This window comes from Aulonocara stuartgranti, assembly GCF_965226115.1.
Source record: "Aulonocara stuartgranti genome assembly, chromosome: 22".
Lineage (NCBI taxonomy): Eukaryota > Metazoa > Chordata > Actinopteri > Cichliformes > Cichlidae > Aulonocara > Aulonocara stuartgranti.
Window position 1 is genome coordinate 4,469,982 of NC_138957.1, and position 23,190 is coordinate 4,493,171.

General features: G+C 40.2%; 2 protein-coding genes across 2 annotated transcripts in view; both read left to right on the forward strand.

Moving 5' to 3' along the window:
• Window positions 1–488: 488 nt before the first annotated feature.
• On the forward strand, window positions 489–6,603 carry LOC309698285 (uncharacterized protein). The gene is made up of 5 exons (XM_082520627.1): window positions 489–626; window positions 736–755; window positions 841–955; window positions 1,034–1,207; window positions 5,500–6,603. The coding sequence occupies exons 1-5, from the start codon at window positions 624–626 to the stop codon at window positions 6,115–6,117; spliced, it is 930 nt and encodes a 309-aa protein (XP_082376753.1). The 5' UTR covers window positions 489–623; the 3' UTR covers window positions 6,118–6,603.
• A 7,222-nt stretch (window positions 6,604–13,825) lies between these two features.
• LOC309698327 (growth factor receptor-bound protein 10-like) overlaps window positions 13,826–23,190 on the forward strand; it is a 68,250-nt gene continuing 58,885 nt past the window's right edge. Inside the window, exon 1 of the mRNA XM_082520677.1 lies at window positions 13,826–13,965. The gene's annotated coding sequence lies outside the window, so the exon portion shown is untranslated. The remainder of the gene's footprint in view (window positions 13,966–23,190) is intronic.

The window sequence follows — 23,190 nt, forward strand, 5'->3', positions numbered from 1 at the left end:
TACAGAACACCTGCAGTGTTGTGTGCTGTTTAACAGTACTGCACAATGCTGCAGTGCGTTTGTTCCTTCCTGTTGCAAATTCAGTGAGTGCATCTGAAACTGTGTTTTTATAAACTAAACAAGAGTGAGCATAATAGTACATATTATAAAGGTACTTGTATTCATCTCACTGTTTCATCCATAAATGTACCTGACAGTTACAGTACCATAGAGTAGTTTTAACAGTACTTTAAACATAATGCATTAGAACAATACAAACAACATTAAAGATCACGGGTGTGCAGGGTAAATGGAGCTGTTTTCTTTTTAAAATTATATCTTTATTTGGATTGGACAAGAAAAAACCATCTGCATAGCAGTATATGAATAACATGGGAACAAAGTCCTTCCAGGTTTTAGATTAACTCCAGGAGAGCAAATGATAAACAAAGTGATCAGCGGGTGCATATTAACCTCCACTAGCTATTACTAGGAGAGTTGCTCGCATGCTCTCCCGTGGAGCTGTTTTCTACAGTAGAGTAAGAGTCCAGTGCAGGGCTGGTCTTCTTTAAATCACATGAGGAACCATTTTAAGGCGGAGGCTGTTCGCTCTGTGCTTTCTGTTTCATTCTTAGACTGCAGCAATGGTGAGTAGCAGCTTTTCACTTCTTCACTGTCGTCTTCTCTGCCACCAATGATAGTTATTTTATTCTGTCAATATTAAATTAAATATGTTTTCTCTCATGTTCAAAATAGGCTGACCAAGAGCAAAACAGGTATGTCTGCAGATTCTGCTGAAGCCAAAGTTATCAGACCTCTTGTGTTTTTAAATCCCTAACAGCTCACTCATTATCATTTTAGAAAAGAAGAATTTCTGAAAACTCAACAAGGTTTCAGAGAAAATGCCTACAAGATTATCATGAAGATGGATGACTGGTCTAACATGGCTCCAGGAAGTAAACACTTAGTGGATGAGGTGGGTTAATTTTGGCACCTTTAACACTGTCCTGTTATGTCACTTGTAACATTAAGTAAATGTGTTTTCCCTCAACAGATTCTTCACAGCATCTTCTTTTTGGGCAAAATCAACAAAATCCCTTTTTCTCCAGAAGAAATAATCTCTGATGGTGATATTTTGAAAGCCTTAAAGGAAAAATTTCCCAGACCTTTTCAATTCTATCTGACTCAGCTTCCCAGACGGAGTCCGTTCTCCTGTGTGCTCGACATGGTAAGATAACTGTTCTCACATTTTCAGTCAATCTGTTAAACTTCCGTTTTAAAGAAAGTATGATGCAAAGTGTTTTTTGTCTGGTAAGTCTAAAAAATGGCTGAAAAGTGTGCCTCATACTTCACCCAACAGTGCTCAGAGACTGCTGGAGAACTAGAGACTTGCTTCAGAATTTGTTAGTTAAGGCTAAATCATATCTAAAAGACTCAGTATTGGACATACTTACAGTCTAGGGCTGGGCGATATGACCCAAAATTCATATCTCGATATTTTTTAGCTGGATGGCGATATAAGATATATATCTCGATATATTTTTTTTAAAGCCATAAAGTAAGAACAAAAAGAGAGTTCTTAGTCAAAGCTGTGTCCCAGATGTCACACAGGCACTTTTATTAACATAGAGCAGATGTACATAAAATTTACTCAAAAATAAATTATGAGCATTTATTAAATAATAATGCTCCATAAATAAAAGAAAACAATGTTGTTTTTGTGCATAACAAAAAGCTCACAATTGTGCAGTCAAAATGTAAACTAAAAGACGCTGAGCACAATAACAAAGACAGATTTCACAGCTGCTCTGTTCCCAACTTGTACTGCGTGACTGACAGCCTGGAGTTTGAAATCCGCTTCGCAACCACGTCTCTTAACAGGTGCCATTTATGGTCCTTATACACAGTAGGGTAATATTACGTTGAAGCACAGTACGTATCACTCCGCGAGGCTCAGCCGTAATGCTCCGACAATCCATCAAGCGGTGCAGCTCCGTAGCTTACCAAAGTCGTACTAAAACATTTTTTGACAGATTGCTGAGCGCTGTGTACCACATAAAATCGGTTCGTGGCCATCAAGCACAACCAGAATTAATACATAAGGCGCGCTGTCAACTTTTGAGAAAATGAAAGGATTTTAGTCCGTGCAGCGCCTCTGGGCTGCATGGCGTTAGCCCGTTAGCGTGGTTAGCTAGCTAACACGTTGACGGTGTCCAGTCCCACGCACGGGTCGATGCGCAGTAACTCGTTAACGGAGATTTGCCGTGTTGATCTTGTCGCATCCGATGGGGGAGGAGGGGGAGTTGTGTTCAGTGAAGGAGAGGCGAGGCCGAGTAACGTTGTAAAGACGAAAGTGGACGAAAGAGAGGCAAACTTGCGGCTCCACAAGTATAATTATAACGTAACATAGACTATATCGATATAAAGGATATTGTCACATCTTATATCTCGTATAAAAATATATCGATATTTTTTAAAAACTCGATATATCGCCCAGCTCTATTACAGTCTTCAGTGCATATATGATGCTGTTGCTGTGTAGCTGCTGGATCTGTTAAGTCAACTCAAAGATTAAATTTAGTATTTCTCTTGACAGCCCAGGAAAAAAGGTTGTTTGCAAAATACGTTTTGAATCAGTAATAACAAAGATGGATTTTTGCTTGTTGATTTGAAATTCAGAGGTGGGTCGAGTATCCAAAAATTGTACTCGAGTAGCATTACTTTAAAATATTATTATTCAAGTAAAAGTGAAAAGTAGTCTTCAAAAAAAGTTACTCAAGTAAGAGTAAAAAAGTACTTGGCGAAAAGACTACTCAAGTAGCGAGTAACTTTAAAATGTCTGATTTATTTTATAAATAAATATCAGACAAACAAAAATAAATAAATATACAAATTTTAGTATTTTCAAAAGGAATATATGTAAAAACATCAACAAAATAAGGCACAACAACTCTAATTTACAGATTTCAGTTTTTCACAACAAAGCTTTTTTCACCAGTATAGTAAATAATATAAATATATAAACAGTGCAAACAATTTCCAGTGACAAGATATGCTGTAAACTTTATATTCATTTTTGCTCCAATTGGCACAGCAGCCTCAGAGAAAACATTAAAACGAGGCATCTTCAACATATGTACATACAAGGCAGCTCAGTTTACCATAAATTGTATGAATGTGCATTTATTTCTGCATAAATGCACATGCAATATAGAGTATGTTTGGGGAGTGCGACTGTCTGTGCAGTGTCTATTTGTGTCTGTCTACACGTTGGGTGAGTGCCGAGTATTTGGTTGTGTATATGGGGGTGGGAATGCACGTCTGTGTCCGCGTGCGCCTGTTCGTCTGTATCTATATCAGGTTGGGTCTTAGACTCAACCTCTCTGGGTACATCTCAGGCCCTCCAAAGTACGGAGGCCTATCCCCCCTCACCACACTCCCTGCCGGTGGCTGATGCCCTCAGACGTTGGTGTGTTGGTGGTTCTTGTCGACTGGGGCTGGGCACTCATGTATGTACCGGCTCACTCCTGGTGGCCGATTGGCAGGGCCTGGCGCCTGTGGCCCGGCTGGGCCCCTTCCGGGGGGCTGAAGCTCGGTCCTCTCTGGCACAGCTGGCTGCCGGCAGAGCCCGCGGGCATGCCACTGCAACCCCCTCTGGCCTCTGCTCCGTAGCTGCTGGGTGATGTCTCGTTTGGGGCTCTACTCAGCTCTTCCCAGGAGGGTGGCACGGTTCCCCCCCTTTGGTGGTCCTCCTCGGGTCCTCGTACTCTGGAGCCTCTGGATGTCTGGGGCCTGGATCTCCTCCATACCTGCTTCATGCCCTGGGGGACGGGGCTGTGGCTCCCCACACTCCCTAGCAGATCGTTACATGGAGAAACCTTTGGAATACAAGCATGCTGATCCACACAGGTGTGCATACAGGTGTACACACGGGTGTTCACAGACGCAGACTACACCTTTCTTGGCTGCTGCCTCAAAGCACATTGTGCGTTGTCTATCTTGCGTGCTGCACAATATCGTTTAATATTTAGTAACTATTGATATCTACTGCTAGCTAGTTTATTGTGATGGTGCTTTTTTTTTTCTTATTATGTTGCTCTTTGTTGTTTGCTTTCTCTTCTGTTTTTTTTCCCATCCAGGTGTCTGTCTGTCTGTCTGTCTGTCTGTCTGTCTGTCTTTCTTTCTTTCTTTCTTTCTTTCTTTCTCCCTGTCCTATCCCCCAGTCATGTCTGTCCCGTTTGTAGCAACCGAAAATAAAATAAAATAAATTCATAATTATAATAAAGGTCAATCAAATGGACCAATATGGCAAGGCCATGATGATCCACTTGGTAAAATAAATCTGCTTGGCATCTTTCTTGGCCTTAAGACAAAAATTCTGACGGCTAAAGATCCAAATGGGACAAAAAAAAAAAAAAAAAAAAAGTTTAATTTAATTTAATCTAACCCAATAACTTTAATCTCAGCCAAACCGATTTACCCACAAACAAATAAAACACTGAAAAAGCCAAACAATAACATTTTTAAGTTATCAAAGTGACTTATATATCATGTTTAACCCGAGTAGTGAAAGACCACGGGGGTTTGAAAACGATGTGTCGGTCGGCTCAGAAATTTGAAGTTTACACAGCTACATTCTCACCTGAAAACATGTTAAAAGGTTTTTTTTTGCGACCCAGAAAGAGAAATAAGAGTAATATTAAAACTAAGCAGCTGCCGTCATTGTTGGAAACTGGAATTGGCTGGGCTGCACTATGAATTCTGCGATATGGTTTTTCAATTTTGTTGTCCGGGTGGAAAATCGAGAGAAATTCGGGAGAATGGTGGCTCCGGGAGATTATGACGCTATAATTTGAGATACAATAAATAAAATAAGTTTTTGTACAAAGTATCAGTATCAGATCAGTATCATCGATACCACCCTGAATATTACTTGGTATCGGATCGGAAAGGAAATCAGTGGTATTGCACATCACTAGTGTCCGCTACTTTGAAACGCTTGGGCCGCTCTGCCCGCCACAGTTTCAAACTGGTCATGTGACTGCATGGCCACATCTCATTGGTAAAAAAGTACCAACTTTTTAAAGAGTAACGAGTCGAATTTTGCAAATGTAGCGAAGTAACAGTACCGTTTCTTCTTCACAAATGTACTCAAGTAAAAGTAAAACGTATCGTGCAAAAAAGGTACTTTAAAAGTACATTTTTTTCAAAAACGTACTCAAGTAAATGTAACAGAGTAAATGTAACTCGTTACTACCCACCTCTGTTGAAATTAGATATATTTTGAACTATTCCACTCCATCTCTTATCTAAATAAAAAGCATCTAATTGTCCTGCATAGCTAAATAACTCAATAGACTAAACATCTTGATCAACTATATATTAAAAGAAATCACAAAAATCTCATGAATTAGAGTCAGATATTTATAAAAATATTACAGTTACAATATAAACAAATGGAAGTTGATCATTTCTAGAATGCTGGTGTAACATTTAGGCTGTATTTGTAACTATTTCCAGATTGTCCTGCTGAAGAATCCAGAGAACGAAGAGCAAATAAGAAAGAGTCTGCAAGAACTCATCAAAAACCTTGCTCCACTTTTTCTGGTCTCCTCCACCATCTGCATTTCCCAGAAATCCAAAACCGACCAAAATTCAAAGAGGTACTACGGAGTCTCCATGTCCACCAACGGTCCTAACCCGGGGAAAATTGTGATTGCTGCCTCCTGTCTTAGCAAATGGGATGAATATGTATCTGGTGCAGTGATGACCTATTATCCAAAAAAGGTCAAGAAAGATTACTTTGATGGAACCATTGAAGTACCTGGAGACATCAGGTGTGAAGCATTTAATCTCAGTAATGATGAAAAAATGAACCCTTGCAGATCATGTCACAATTTGTTTGGCTTGAACACAACAGAAACAAAAGAGTGGGAGTATGGTAACTGTGCTGAACCCGAGAGCCTGAGCAACTTGCTTACAAATGAGGAAGAAGTTAAAAATAAAACACATGTGCACGAACACTCAGCTGAAAACAGGCAGAGAGCAGAGGAAGAGGTTCGTAAGGATCTTATGAGTGTGTTACGAACAATTCAGTTTAAGACATGGACAGGAGAATTTTACACCCCAGAATCATAAGGTGCAGAGGTGACCTGATACATCTGCTTTGGTCTGATTCTGATGAATAAATGATGCTCTGACAGAATGAGTGTGGATTTGCTCAAACTGTTTACTCTCCAGCTCCGTATAATGTGCTTGTTAGAAATTATATGTAATAATAAAATCAGGCTTCTACGTTTTAAAATGCAATATGAAGGATGCGAGACAGCAATTATTGGGAAGAAACACCTTTATACTGGTCTATACCCAGGATGCACATGAAGTGAAAACAACAAAACCATTTTTTCCTTTTATGATCCCATCTATAACCTCTTTCATAAGCGCTACACATGTAGTTATAATAGTTGTAGCAGTTATAGCACTAATTATATTTCTGCATTGTAAAATCTAACTTGTTTCAGTTTAATCCTGTAAAGTCTCAACCATGAAATAATTGACAGAAAACTCAACTGGAGTGCTTATTGAACCTTCTAACAAATAAAATAAATAAACTGCATATGTGAGTTGTTTTGTTTTTTTCCACATCCAGCATTTTTGTGCAATATATTGTTTTTAACATTGTGTGTCTGCAGATTCTACTGATGAATTTATCAGAGCTGTGACGGGTTTTTAAATCCATAACTGCTCATTCATTTTAGGAGAGCAGAATTTCTGAGAAATCAACAAAAAAAAAAAAAAAAAAAAAAAAAAAAGAAACTTGAAGGTAGTGATGGCCCGCTTGAAGCTGACGCTCCGGAGCGTGTGTCGAAAAAAACAACACACTGGTTCAGAAGCACTGTGTCGAGGCTTGCTTCGTTTGGCAAAAGTCACGTGACCAGTGACGTCCGAAGCTTCATTACGCACGTAACTGCTTCGGTACCTGATTCAAACAGATATAAGGAAGTGAATCATCCACGGGATTCGTGGAGTGTGTTGATGGTGACAGATAGCGACGAGGTGATCATTCCACTGACAGATATGGAGCCAGCGAGGAAGAGAGGACGTTCTGGCGTGTGGGAATATTTTGAGTTGATTTTGCTCAATTCATTTTATCTGCCGAAGTGAAAAACTTGAAATGTCCAAAATCATGTTTTCATAATGTAAATATCATTACAGCATATGACTTTAGGAACACTTCCATGTGAATTAAAGCTGATGAAGACTACAACAATGTATTTGACACTATACGTACATGACATTGCTACAGTTTAGAAAATCATTTTGTTTATTGTTTTTAGGTGATAGTCTGCAGGACCCAGGAATACCTGCATATCTACCAGCTTGCAGTGTAGTTCCTGCACTCCACAGCCTCTTCTGTTCCATGCAAGTGGATTTTCTCCAGGGCAGGAGAAACTATTTCTAAGAAAAGAAACAGACTCAGCCAGCACACAGTAACACTAATCCTCTTGTTAACTGTAAATAACAAAAGGGCTACCTTACATTGATCATGTTTTTACTTTGCAAGTTCTTGATTAGGGGTGGGTTTTGATTATCGCTTTTCTGATTACAATCCATGCTAAATTGAATAAAGTGATATTGATTCATTAAAATCCCGTGTCGATTTGTAAATTAACGTTATTATGCCTGAAACGCCAGCATCTCAGGTTAAACCTCACAACATGTCGTCAAACACCATGCAGCTAAAACAGTAACTGGGAGCAGGTTTACGGATTCTGCATACAAACGTGAACACAGAGCGTGGACCCGACGCGTCAGAGTCAGATTTTGATGTGTCGTCGGGTCCGCGCTGTGTTTGCCTCTTTTTTTTTCGCTGGCTTCTGCAGCTGCAGGTTTCATAACTCTCTGTTTACATCTCTAATTAAGTCTCACATGTGTCAGCTTTCTTTTAATAGATACGAAATTATGGATATATACTGTTAAATGATCAGAATTGTAATATTTCTGACTGAGGCAAAACTTTCCAGATTCCAATCAAATTGAATCGGATCCTGTATCGAATCAAAAATGATTCTACAAATCAGTGACGATGCAGCCGTACTCAGCTCCCTAAGCATTTTCCCTTTCCAGTTCACAATCAATCCCACCCCTAGGTCAAAAATATGTATAGGACAATTGGCCTAATCTAATATTTTGTATGAACCTGTCCAGCTGTCCAGTGATTAAACGACAAGTAGATGGAGGCAGGACTTCACAGCAGGGGCATACTCCATAATGTGCTGTGCATTATCATATGTATATTATATATATTGCTCACTTATTGTATTTACCAACATCAAGGAGTTATGAGCAAAGAAAGGCCACCATAGTGCATGTTTAAATAGGGAAACTTTATTGATCAAAATGTATTACGCAAATACGCATTACATTTTTTTCAGCCCCCCAATCGAGAAAACAAAACCAATTACATGTTCAAAGCAACGGAACGGTGGCCCAATAGCAGAGAGAACTCCACTCTTGAGTGAGCAGTGATAATTGAGCAGTCCGTTTTATTTTGCAGATTCAAGCTGCTCTTCAAAATTTTCACCACCAGATGTCACCGGAGAGGACTGTGTTGAAAAGCTTCGAGTAATGAACCGTTTTTCAATACAAGCTTCAGTGCTTCGGAAAGCTTCATTTGGCCATCACTACTTGAAGGCATTTCTTGTCAGGGCTCTGTGTGCGGGCAGGTGGAAATGTGGATCCAAATGCAGGACTCAGAGACGAAATGTAACTAAAACCACAGCTTTTATTGCTGGCATGAAACCAAGCAGGCACACACAGGCAGGGTCTGAGGGTACGACGCGACACTGAGCACAGGAAAACACAGGGCTAATATACACAGGGTGGTAATCAGCGAATGGGCAACAGGAGGGAGACACAGCTGGGAGAGATCAGGGTTAACGAGACGGGGGGAACCAAGCTGCACACAGTAACATAAGACAAAGACTTTCACAATAAAACAGGAAACATGAATTACTAAACAAGCATGCAGACTTTACACTGAGAGACAGACAGACAGAGAATGACACATGGAACCTGAACTAAACTAAACGTGAGATATAACTGAGAACAAATCCTTAAGCACGGATAAACAGAAACAAGAAATAATAATCGTCATCACTACAAGAATAAGAAAACAATCCATGAAGCAGAATTAAACCGAAATATAATAAACTCAAAATACTGGGTCCAACGGACCCAGAACCGTGACATTTCTGCCTTCAAGATACTGAAACAGATGCAGGAGTGGTGTAACATGCCTCAAGGAAGTAAGAGGTGGAAGGAACGCTTAATGGACAAGGCGGGTTAAACTGCAAGCTTTGGAAACAGGACCATTGTGCAATCTGTAATTTAACAATGAATTCATGTGCTTTCACTTAGCAGACTCTTCACAGCATCTTCTTTCTGGGAAAAATCAACAAACCTCCCTTTTTCCCCCAAGAAGAAATCATCAGGGATATTTTGTCAGGCTTAAAGAAAAAAAATATCCCAGGCCTTTCGACTTTTATCTGACTCAGCTTCCCCGGCAGAGCCTCCAGTTTCATGTCATGTATAGTGCAGAGTACTTTCATACTGATGAATTCAAAAGCTGAAAAACCTAGTGTACATTATGTTTCAGCAACAAACAGTGAAGAGTCGGGCACTTTTTAAAGGATCTGTAGATTGCAAACACAAAGCTAAAAGACTGAATGTCAATACTGGACTTAGATCCTTGAGGATATCAACACAACTCCAGGGAGGTGATACTCTTTATTACTGTGGAGTTCATGGATGTGCAAATATCCATAATGTTGACATCTTCTTATACAAGGATTGCATTCAGCAGATGCTTTGACAGATTACGTTTTTGATTTCAAGTCTGAGATAACAATTAAAATTGTCTCTCCCTGTGTATAATAAAAAGTAATGGCCTCATTTATGTCCTCAAGAAACAAACCTTACGTGTCTCTAGCCAGTACAAAACATCACAGCTTAAAGTTTAAACTTGTACGCACACCATGATTTAACACCAGCGATGTGGCCGCAGTCATAGCAATAGCGATAGATTTATTTAACTGATAGAAAATGTGGGAAAAGAACAGCAGTAATGCTATCATTTTTATTATTGCATGTGGTGTTGTTATGCAATTAAATTTAGTATAAAAATGTTCAACCTGTGCAGACACACAGGTTTCTTTTCTTTTTTTCTTTTTTTATTTCATTGACACAATCGCAACATTTCACTTTTAAATGAATTACATCACCCTTAATTTAAACACAGTAACACAAAAGCTAACCAATTATGAACCTAATAAGCTTATATCCTTATATTTCTAAATAACATTAAAGCTACACTCGTTGACACAGTTCTAATTAGGCATAAATCCATCTATTCTTAATTCACTGAAAATAAGCAACTGTTAAAAAATAAAATTAGTAAATGGTATGTATGAATTTTTTTTTTTTTTTTAAAAAGCACTTACTTTCATTTTAATGACTGGAATTTAATTTCTAGCAGATCTTAGTTGGCAGTTGACTGTATCTGTAACCGTTTCCAGATTGTCCTGCTGAATAATCCAGAGAATGAAGAGCAAATTAAGCAGAGTCTGCAAGAACTCCTCAAAGACCAAGCTCCACATTTTCTGGTCTCCTCAACCATCTGCATTTCTCAGAAATCCTGTTCAAAGAGATACTATGGAGTCTCCATGCCCACCAACGGTCCTAACCCGGGGAAAATTGTGATTGCTGCCTCCTGTCTTAGCAAATGGGATGAATATGTATCTGGTGCAGTGATGACCTATTATCTAAACAAGGTCAAGAAAAATGACTTTGATGGAACCACTGAAGTACCTGGAAACATCAGGTGTGAGTCTGAGTAATGATGAAAAAAAATGAACCCTTGCAGATGAACTTAGTTGTGATTTATCACAAGTTTGATAAATAAATCAAACTCTGCTGTTATAAGTGTGGACTTGCTGTAATCACAGATTCAAACACAGCACACTTTATTACCTCAAACTCTTTACTCTGCAGCGCCTCATAATCCTGAATCCTTTCAATTAAATGATAATAAATGTTATGCGGAAGTGTGCAAAGTCGGAAAAAGGTGTGTTGATCGTCCTGTTAATTAGAAAAGCAGACTGTGATATTAACCCAAGTTCCAAGGTACTGGTTCTAAAGTACTGACTGATAAAAAGGCAGGAATAAAGCTGGAATGTTTCTTCGATTTAAGAGCTGCTGAAGAAGAGACTGCTCGCTTTGTCTTAGAGCTATTTACTCAAAATTTATACATTTATAATAAAATCTAGGCCTTTATGTAACTTTTAAAATCAGAAGTCACAATGAGACTTCCCCAAGTGATGACTTATATTATAAAGTAATCGGGGGGGTTTTTAAGTTTCATGCTTAAAAAAAAAAAAAATAGTACAGCTGAGGTATTATCTTAATAACCGTGCATTCATAATTTGTATATATTGGCAAAGACACATCAAGTGTTTAAAATAAACATCTAATGACATTTTCCCTCCACTAGTCTGAAAGAAAACATTACAAAGAATGAAAACAGCTCCAAATCTTATATTTTTCACTTTCATGCAGCTAAAAATGACAGAAGCAGCAAGTGGACGCAGTGTTTATCCCCCTTTGTGTGTTTCTTTCAAGCGAAAAATCTGTGTTGTCACATTGTCCCCAAAAAGTCTCACCAGTTTTATGCTTTCCATTAGCGCAGAGGTGAGAAACTCCAGGCCTCAAGGGCCGTTGTCCTGCAGATTTTATATATTTCACCCTGGGCCAACACACCTGAATCATTAGTTCATTACCAGGCCTCTGGAGAACTTGAAGACATGTTGAGGAGCCCAAAAAGGTTGATTCTGTTCATGTGGACGTAGCGTTTTCAGTGGGAGAAACGTTTTGTCACTCATCCAAGTGACTTCTCCACTCTCAGTCTGTTGAGGAGGTAATTTAGCCATTAAATCAGCTGTGTTGGATCATGGACACATGGAGTTCACCCCCACTCTAGCGGGGGTTGCCACTGGCCATGTGCACCACTAGATGGCAGCACAATCATTTCAGTTAAAATTTGCTGTAAGAGGCAAATCAAAGTAATTTTTCCAGCTTATGTAAAACTATTTTGCTCCTGGCAGCCACAGGAGAAACACATTTTCACATCCCACCCTGGATTTGATTGGACTTTGGAAATAACGTGTAATCCTAATAAAATGTCCTCACGCTTGTATTGCAATCTTACAGATCCTGCTCCTTGAGCTAAGGCCTATCCCTTTAACTGCAAACAATGTGAGGAAACATAAAGAGTCTTTACTTCTTTTATGGGGGGGAAAAAAAAACCTCATTGTGCAACAGGAAGAGCAAATAATTCACCTGTCATCAGGAATTATTTTAGGGGTACTCAGAGGAAAGGAAATCCAGCGTTGAATCTAATTAATTTACACAAAACACTGATTAAAAACCATGCAAACAAACTAAAAATTAGGCTGCAGGTTATTTGGATTGTTTCTCTAACAGTGATCAGGGAAGTAGCTCAATCAAGACAGACTGATTAATCATTAATCACAGAGCCTGTCTGTGCTTTTGTGTGTTTCTATGCGTTGCCAAGGTGGTCATTTCTGAGTCTTGAGAACCAAACAAAATGCCATTCATCAGGAAGGCTTTAACGTCTAGTGAGTGATGGGAAATGGGATTTATTTTCAGCTGCCACGTCACAGACTCTTTGTCCAGCTTTCCTGTGGCCCTCTCTCCAATAACATGTTTGTTTTCAGGTTGATATTTGTGTAGCCAACTGCTACCGGTGAGGGAAATCCTGTCTGACCTTCTCAGCTTGTTTCTGGTGAAAACACTGGCACTCTGTGACGTCCGAGACACTAAATTTTTCTTTACACCTTATGTAATATAGAACTGTGTCTGAACAGACAATCCTGGGAGCTTTACAGGAGCACAAAGATGTGGAAGTGGCTGCCATGGCAGGACCCTCAAACACTGTTTACTATGGGAGCACACACAGATCATGAGTGCTGCATCACACTTGCGTGCACACACGCAAACACACACAGATGGTTGCACTTAGACTGTAATATTTTTGCTGAAGTTGCCCTTGGTGTTTCATGTCTGGAAAATCTGAGTCATGCTTCTCTGTCAAATAATCTCTGATCTAATGTAGGCTTTGTTTAATCACCCTATAATGCATTAAAGCCTTTTTGTGGGCAAAACAAACACAGATAATTGACAAGCATCGTTGCTGTACTAATTTACAGTATGATTAATAGCAGCGCAGTTTATTTTCCGTCTGTTTAATCATTTAATTCCAAATGTGTGCAGGGTATATCTAGAATCATGAAATTACACTCCATTTCCAGTTTACTACCCTTAGCTTCAATTAACGCAGTCTAGCCCGAGAGTCCTGCAATAAAGCCCAGCTTCATAAAGGCTATATTTGTCAATGTGTTTTAAGTGAGTGGCAAACCAGTACACAAAAACCAACCCACTACCTCTGGACATGATTTAATGACCTCAGCTCCAGTTAGACCTCCTGAAATAGGAAGCCATCACATTAGCTCCCACTCCCAGAGCAATGTACATTTATGGTTCAATGGAGTCACAGTGGTGTGTTTAAGCTGTGTGCACCTAGTGCCAGCTTGTTCTGGGCCTGAAAAACTAAGCAAATGAGCATGTGCCAAAAACTGTGGCCACTTGATGCTGGCTCTAAAAGGGATACTATAGTCATATACTTCCATACTGAAATGCAGAAAACATACTTACAGCCTGGCACTAAATACACAAGGTATGCTGATACTGAGGGCTGTTGCTAGCTGCATACTTGTCCTCCTCTTAGCTAAGTCTAGGAACTAAACTAGACTACTGTTGCTAGTGTTAGCCGCACTTGAAGCGTTTCTAATAAAATTTTCTGACAAATACTGTGGGTTGATGTAAGGGATCCCAAGAACTCCAGTTTGGGTGAGTGAAATTATAGAGTTTCTGTCTATAATTGTATGACAGTGTGTTACAGCAATGCAGTTTATGGATGTAGCTTGCTAATCAAGCTTGCTAGTCTTAGCATCCCACCTTCTAATCCAAATATAGTAAATAATAAATGTAATAAGTTATAAAGTTTAAATTTATTATTATTTTCGCTTGGATGTTATACTTCTAACACCATTTTCGAAGTAAAAATATTTATTCTCCAACTAGATGGTAAGAAATTGCTGAAGGTGTCAGTTTGTTAGCAAACGCTGGCTAGCTACTAGCTAAGCGATAGTGAAGTGCACAAATGGCAAATAGAGAATGGTCACCTTCAAAGTAAAAGTGCGTCTCAGCGCTGCAACCAGCACGTTTCAAAATCCACAACTCACACTAAACATAAACAGTCCCTATTTGCGGTTTGTGCTGTACCTTTTGGTTTCACTCCCACTTACCCAATAGCTTTGGAACAAGTTGATGTCATCCATGCAAACTACAGGCGATAGCAGCAACCTGCCAGTGACCAAAGCAATCGCAGAGATGGTTGCAGACTGGTCTCCAGTCCAGACAAACAAAACATGAACAATATGGCATTGGCCATATAGTTCACGGTGAACACTACTTTCTGTAGCTAATGCTAAGCTCTTCTTAGTACGGACCTTATTAGCAAAGCAGCGAGCAGTATCATTTGTTTGGGTGTAAACAGTGCAGAAGAGAAACTGACGTGTGTGTGTGTGTGTGTGTGTGTGTGTGTGTGTGTGTGTGTGTGTGTGTGTGTGTGTGTGTGTGTGTGTGTGTGTGTGTGTGTGTGTGAGAGAGAGAGAGTGGGAGTGAGAGAGAGATGAGAAGAATAGTGGCCTGACATACTCAGCTACTTGTTGCTTGTTAGGGAATGCTGAAACGGGCCAGTCCTTGCCACACACATCGACTGCACTAACAATAGCTTTTGTGAATGAATTTTTTTTGAGTGTCTGTCGTGTTGTTGAATCTGTCTACAACCACTGATCCAGGTCAGGCAGCGCAGCAGGGGGTTTGGGGGGACCACCGGACCACCACTTCCAATCATGCCGTTCAGTACAGCTAGTTCTGAATGAGTGACTCAGCGAGCCCACGATGGCCATTCTCATGTCACCGCTCTGTAACAAAGACAGGAAAGCAACACAATGCCCCGCGTTGTTGTGTGCATAGATTAAGTCTGGCTATCAGAGCCCAGGTGTTGCTTATACAGTCCCTAATAAGACTGTGTGTGCTGTATGTTTTCCTCCACTGATGTATTTTTGCCAAAATTTTGGCGTCACAGTTGTAGGGCTAATGGCATACTTGTCACAGAGATAAACATGAGTAAAAAGAAGAGTACGAGTGTGACTGTAGCACAAATTGGGAATAGGTGCTCCTCTTTGGCACATAAAACCTGACATGAAATCATTTATAAAGTGTTGCTGTTGGAAAATACAGCAAACGCACCCGCATCATTGGAGGTCTTATATAACAGGTCATATACCGAGCAAATGGGCCCCAGCCTCTGTGAAGCTGTCATCTGCTCGAGTAGTAAAACAATCGGAGTGAAGGGTGAGAGATAACAGAGCCCTTCCCCTGCTGTGATAATAACACTGTGCGATGGCTATATTTAGGGCTCTCTTTTGACAAAACTGCTTGTTGCCGCACTGGTACACTGGGGTGCCCGGAGCTCCAAGCTATGCAGCGCCACAACAGCTCATAATTTAACCTTGCCAGTAAAATCGCTTTCCAGTGCACTAATGTATTCGGCACCCCTCCCTCTGCAACAGAGATACGTGGTGTCAAATAAAAAGATCGGTAGACAGTTTTATTTTACAACAAGGGCTTAATCGGGATGCCTGTTCCCTTTAAAACTCTATAATACGATATAAACTTTCAGTTCCCCTAGTAACAGCTTGTGTCATATAGCTAGTGATTGGAGGTATGGTCTGTTCGCTATGAGGCCCACAAACACAGGCACACACTCTTCTCACAGTTTTAAATTTGACCTTTTCTTAAAGGGACATGCTAACCTTTCACCTAGATTCTCAGGCCGAAGCAGACTGCTCATTAAACCAGCACCAGAGCCTGCAACAAGAGCTTTTCTCCAATAAAAACAGCTCCAGCCTGAACAGCAGAGGGATAACTTTTCACTAGATTTTTTACTCAGGGTTTGAGGCCAGCTGATGCGTATGGATGATGGGAAATAAGGCTTCGCTGATTTGCTGTCTCTTCCTTGACTCCAAAAACGACTGAAAAAAAAAATAGTTCCTCGCCCCAGTTTCGTTAAGTTAAATAAAACCTGGCAAAGAAAAATAGACCGATAATCCATTTTAATGTGAACTGTACACAACATTTATCCCAAGGACAGCAAAGGTGTATAATAAATCAGAAATGTGCCCTGGCGCTGTTCATGCTGGCTCACAATGACATTAGTTATATCTGATTTTCTGCTACGACTAATTAAAAATGACATGCAAAGGTCACCTAATATAACCAGGTGGCAATAAGAGAAGAGCAATCTCATAAACAAGAAAAAGATCCCTCTCTTTCAGGCTTCTGCAGTGTTCTTAGCTGGTCTTCTGCTTTTATTATACTTCCTGTATCCGCCCCCCAAATCTTTTTTGGAGCACAATTTAAAGTATTGTGAAAAAGTGTTAAGCCAACCCTCATTCCTTTATATGTTGCTAGGAAATATTTACACCAATTTACTGAAATGGACATACAGTATAATTAAGACATACAGACATAACAGGAAAATGAGTAGGGAAGAGGTTAATGTGGAACTCAACAGGTGGGGGAACCCTGAAATCAGTTGTAGTGGCTCAGTGTGGGGATGTTCTTGGATGTAATTCAACCAGATGTCAGCAGATGTTTTATCTTGTCCTGGCGTGTTTTCCATACTCTACACTGATAGTACACGGTTTATGCTGTTTATTTTCTATACGGTATAAAGTTGGTATGAAGGTGGAATTCAGTGAATCTAAGCATCATCAGCTAAAAATGATAGGAATCTCTGCTACACTTGATGTAACCTGACTGTGAAACCACAGCCACTGTGTACAGGTCACACACTGTTCTTTACTTTAAATCCATCACAGGACAGTAAACTGAACTGTTTATCCTGCAGAGGATTTTCATGCAGTCTTTAAATAACACAGTCTACCTCAGTTTGTTTTGCAGCATGTTTCACAATATGAAAAAAAACAAAGAAAAAAAAAAACCCCAACATGTTACATGTACAGACCCAATAACATGAGGACTTAGATGTAAGCTTTAAATTTGCAGTTCATCAAATCCCACCGAGCAGTCCTTACCGTTAAATCTAACCTCTCTCTTCCTCTCCTGTCCTGTCTTTCTCATCTTTCTCCATCTTTGAGTGAAGTTTTCCCTTTCTTTTCTCTTCCTGTGAAATACAGCAGCTGGACCTGTAGTCAGCAACACACTGTGACAAACTGCACACAAACAGTTTGTGTTTGCTGAGCTGATAGAAACTCTGCATTTGAAATTAGCTAACACAAAAGTAACTCCCTCTCATGCTCGCTCCTCTTCAGTAGGACTAGCAAGATCCCAAAGTACTTCAACCGCAACTTACAGGCACCTGCAGTCATTCCAGTGTTGTGGCAAAAGCAAAACACCGCCCTCCAGAAATAAATAAATAAATAAAATAAATAAATAAATAAATAAATAAATAAACAAACACTACTCAAGTGCAGTAATGAATTATATCTGAAAAGCACCTATACCACAAAGAGGTGAAGCCTAACATCCATCTGTCAGTCAATGTGACTACACCTACAACTAGAAATTTTATGTAGTCTTCTTTTTTTGCAACAAGCATTTTAAAATGGGAGTCAGACTTTTGTAGCCAGCCCCAAGTGGCCATATGGGGAACTGCAGCTTTTGGAACTTTCTTGTTGATTATTCTCAACCTGATTTAACCATGAAAAAGTAGCTACTGACATTCTTGAACCACACTCAACATCACATCTTGTACTTGTTGTGGCCACACTTCACTATGATGCAGTGTTTCCTGTTGCTAGCTCTGCATAGGGTGTGAAAAAAAAATAAAAAAAATCATGCTGTCATGTCTGGCATGGAGAGCAGGATTAAGACCATCTGCAGCTACTCTGGACCTGAGCTTTTAAATTTACTATATGTCTGGAAATGAATAAGAAGCTGAATAATGTGCAGCTTTATTATGGAGCGGCATAGGTTGGCCTACCTTAAAACCGAGCAGATGTCTAATGTATCGTTTGCTTAAGTAGCTACAGCAAGCTTGCTAATGTCGCTACTGTGGTTATACCTAAATTCATATTTTGCTTTGTTTTTCTTTTGCATACTCAAAGTAGCTTTACAAAGTGATAATATGTTTGCTACAGCATGCAGCACTAAGTTTGTATGCCTTCATAAACCAGCTAAAAGAAATTAAATTATTTTAAAAACAATATGTGGAAACAACCTACAGGGGGAATGACAAGGCCTTGCATGTAATGAAAGGCTATATCTAGTGTACACTCCTCACAGGTTCACTCCTTGTGTGTCTCAGCACAACGGGTTTTCTCGACATTGACTGGGGCAGAGTGTTCCCTCCAAATGTTTTTATTGGCTGGCAACCAGGTTTTCTGAAGCCATCGTGCAGAGATAAGCCAATCAGAGCGGCCAGGTTAACCTCAGGGTTATCATAGCTACTATTTACCTAACCATGTTCACCACAGATACTCAGCACGTTTGGACCTGTGTTCACAGCTCCGGAGTGTTTTGCAGGCCTTTACAGTGTGTGTCCTTGTTACCATTTGAAATGAGCGTTCACGGGTGTGATTGGAATTAACCTATAGAATATCCCGAGCTCTCTCTCTCTCACACACACACACACACACACACACACACACACACACACACACACACACACACACTGTGTTCCCCCTCCTCCCTCTCATTTGGTCGTTAGACTCTGGACAGATGTGTCAGGGCTTGGGGGAATGCCAGTTCCAAAGATATAAGAAGTTCAGACACAGCCCTGCAGAACAGGCCCTCTGTCATGCGCGCGCGCACACACACACACACACACACACACACACACACACACACACACACACACACACACACACACACACACACACACCTCCCCCCCTTCCTGTTGGATTTTGTTCCTGCCGTTCTGAGAAAAATGAAGCTTGACTTTTAAAAGAGAATGTTCTGGACTCTGTCAGCAGGGTTTGGTACCGGCCGCCCAGCCGCACTCTCAGTCTTACTTGTTACATCATGCTCCTCAGATTTGCTCCTACTTGACCTTTCCTCGCCACTTTTAACGGAAAGTCCTGCTGGGCACAGACAAAGCAATAATCTTTTGCTCCGAACTGAGCTGCTGGGCTGCAGTGAAAGCAGGAATCTGTGCTGTACTACACTTTAGATTATGGGTGTCACAGTGTGTGCTGCACCTGGAGAGATGCTCTGAAAAATACCCTCCTCCCTAGCTAACAGTTTGATCCTGAGTCACCCGAGTGGACAAGCAATGGGTCTTTAGATTCTTTACAGCTCTGATAACTTCCACCAAAATCAGCGTTGTGCGCTAGATGTCGCTGTTTTAAGTAGACGCCTCCACTTATTTGAGTTCTGACACTTGCAGAAAAAGTCTGTTAAAGTGAACACCAAAGAAAAGACAAATGTAATGAAACCTAACACTGCCATTTGAATTCAAATGCATATTTATAAATGCTAAAAATAAACTGCTCAGAAAGCTCAGTTGATTGCTGTGCAGCAGGACTCACAGATCCCCCTCACTCCAGCTGGGATAGTCCAGCTCCAAGTTGCTGAATGCTTAGCTCGCACTCACTGCCACCAGTTTCAAAATGATTAACGTCCTCAATCGATTTTTCCATCTCAGTCAGTTAGCTCATCGTAGATGTGTTTAGTTTATCTCGTTGCATTGCCAGAGTCATTTGAATTACTCTGTTTAATGGACACTGAGCTCAGCCTTGACCTAAACAAATGTGGTTTAGATTCTGGGAGTGTTGCTATTAATATCCAGTCAGGCTTTTGGCAGCAGATAGCTGATACTTAAAGAGGGAGACGGGGCATGATGGGAGGCAACTGCCTGCCTGCTTGGTGCACAGAGGAAAATCTTTGCATAACCTAAGAAAAGTTTGTTGTAATCTGTTTTACAGTCAGTAGTTTAATATATCAAAGAGTCTGCAGTTACACAGCAGTATTTTCAATGGTATGTTTTTGTTGTCGTTTTTTTGTTGAGTTGGAGTAGAGCTGATAAGCACCAATTGGAGTGCAGTTGCTTTATTTATATGACTCCGTTTGAGGGGTTGTATAAATGAGAAGTTCCATCCAAACTGTGGCAACATGTTGATTTTTTATCCAATGTCAGCAGTTACCCAGCAGTTCACAGTTTGCTCTGGACATTTCAGATCTGATTGCAGTTTAGGTTGTAATACAGATAAATCCTCACTCTGAGAACTTGATGACAAATGCGAAAAGATTAATGTGAAACACCTTTTTGTTTGTTACTTCAGAAACTAATTTACAGTCCTCACTGAGTGTTTGTTGCTGTGTTTATCTTTCACTTGACAGCTCTAATTTTTCCTGCCAGCCTTCACTTTCTCATAATGAAAATCTGTGGTGCCGGGACAGACCCCCGTTTTGGAGGTGCAATGCAAACATTCCAAGTGATTTAGCTGAGGCAAAATTAAATTCCTCAAATGATTATTGCTCAAGTACTGTTTTGTTCTGGTGTGCTCATAAAAGTGAATACTTAGCGATGCAGGAAGAACATTCCTCTTTTAGAACGGGACTTCTGTTCCCCGCTTACTCAATTGCTGTGGCCTACAGAGGCTGAAGCAGAAGAAAAGAGGGCACTCCACAATGAACAACATTAACTAGATTATTATACTGCACCCATTCTTGTTTCTGAAATTCCACTGAACAGATTAGAGAATTTAGTAAGCATATGCCACAATTGTACCTCTCAGCAGACTTCTGTAAGGATGGGGATGGCATTGGACAATAGATTGATGGATGGATTCAAAAGTGCTAATGCAGTATCCGTCTGCAGAGTGTAACAAAGGTCATTTTTTAGCTTTCTGCTAAAGACGTCAAACAGAGGCAGTAATTAAGTTAGTTTTGAAGAGAGGGCAGCTGTTATGATGCACACAATGAATGTGTCTCTGATTGAGCCCGTTCAAAATGGCCAGATTGCACGTTATAGCTTTCTTGTGAACTGCTTATTCAAACTCCAAGAGTGAGAACCCAGTTAAGTTTTAGGGACCACATTTTGATTGAGTAGGAACTTTTTGGCTGGTTCTTTTTTTCAGAAGCCAGTGTCAGGGACAAAATTAGACTTTAGGTTCAAAGTTGAAATTTGGTTTGTGCTACATTTAGTGTCTGTCACAGTGAGCTGTGTGGCGGGTGGGGATTGGACCCAAATGCAGGACTCTGAGATGGAGTATTAAACTTAAAGGTGGCAGTTTTTATTCACTGGCAAAAAATGACTAAGACACGCAAAACATGAACGCTAGAAACAAAACCAAAATTCAAACTAGGAAGGATGACCTGAACTAGGAGTTGATGACCTTGCATGACATAACCTGACCAAACATGACACACGAGAAACACACAACTAATGCGGAGGATACAACAACAGGCAGGGAAAAACACAGGGCTTAATCACCTAGTGAGGTGATTAGGAAATGTGAAACAGGATGGAGACACAGCTGGGGGCAATGCAGGCATGATGAGGCATGGGAAAGCAACACAGAAAGCCCTAATCCAAAGACTAAGAATATAACAAACAGAAGATCACAAATCATAATAATAATCAGAACTAACAGTTCATTACTTAAACATAAAGCACAGTGTCTTGCACTTAGCTGTGATGTTTAAACTTGTGGGTAAAATGCTCTATACAAGCAGCAGATGTTTGCTTTTTCCGAATGGTGGCTGAGCTGTCCCTTAGCAATAAGATAAGGTGATCCAGCTGAGATGGTTCAGGCATCTGACTAGGATACCTCCTCGTTATATCTCTCAGATGCCTTTGAAATGGTTCACTGTCCCACTGGATGAACTGGGGGAGGTGGTTGGGATCAGGGAAGTCTGGACTTCTCTGATCGCAACAACCTCTTGATGCTTAAAACTCTGAAGCTAAAGATCTACAGCTTGCCTTGAAAATATACTTTGTTACCACGATCCCCTTGGCCTAAAAAGACTAAATGCCTTCTGATTGAGTCCTTCTGTTCAGTCTGGCTGAAAGGAAGTAGCATATCATAACAAAACATTTTTTAGTGTCCATCATAAATGCACTTCAGTTCAATTTAATTGTGCACTATTAATAGAGCACCAAATCACAACAATGATTGCCTCAGGGCACTTCATATTGTAAGGTAAAGATCCTGCATTAATACAGAGAAAACATTATCAACAATGTGAAAGATTTCTAACATTAGTTTTCTTTTCTTTTTTTAATTTATTGTGAAAAAATGCTCACTTTTTTTGTTATTGAATGGCAATCAAGTAAACAGCAGTGCAACCCAAACACCTGCCTGGCAATAGCCAAGGCCCCATGCAATATCATTTTTCCTTTTTCGGTGGAGACTAGCTGCTTCAGGCGGGGAGATAAGCATTTGAAATAAATTTGGTAGTACTGGAAGTTCATGCAGTTAATGCTGATTTTTATCCAGGCACTCAATCAACTGTCATACAGAGAAGTGGAAGCTTCTGTTGCTTTCACGTCAAATGCTAAAGAGACATTTTGAAACTTGAGTTCAACACTTGCTAGCAGTGCGTGCCTTTTAGAAATACAACCAAGACAAAATCCAAAAACACTTCACACTTCAATTTGTCTTCAACTTTGGACATCGAGTGGCTTCCCTCACACTTTGGCCGACAGTTTACCCCTATAAATCTCCCAATCATAACAGAAGAATCTCCATTGTTAAGATCTACGGTATTTAATAGTTGTTTTTAAAATTAGAGCTCAGATATGATATCTGTGCGCTGGTGCTGCTGCCGACGCTCGCTGGCACTGATGTACCAGGCAGCCAGAATGAAAAGAATGTTCTGTTATTAGTGGAAAAGCTCCTGTTATGTGGATTAATCTACAGCTTTGACTTTGATCTCTGAGTCACTCTAAGCGACTTTGGAGGGGAGTGGGGGCAGCGCACACACATCAACACGCTCAGAGAATACAGTACATGCTGTGAATAATGTCCATCATGTGTC

What these genes read in the sequence shown, in the direction of transcription:
- LOC309698285 (XM_082520627.1), top strand. An exon ending in GCTGACCAAGAGCAAAACAG is followed by an intron (nt 756 to 840) that starts GTATGTCTGCAG and finishes TTATCATTTTAG; the next exon opens with AAAAGAAGAATTTCTGAAAA. An exon ending in GTAAACACTTAGTGGATGAG is followed by an intron (nt 956 to 1,033) that starts GTGGGTTAATTT and finishes TTCCCTCAACAG; the next exon opens with ATTCTTCACAGCATCTTCTT.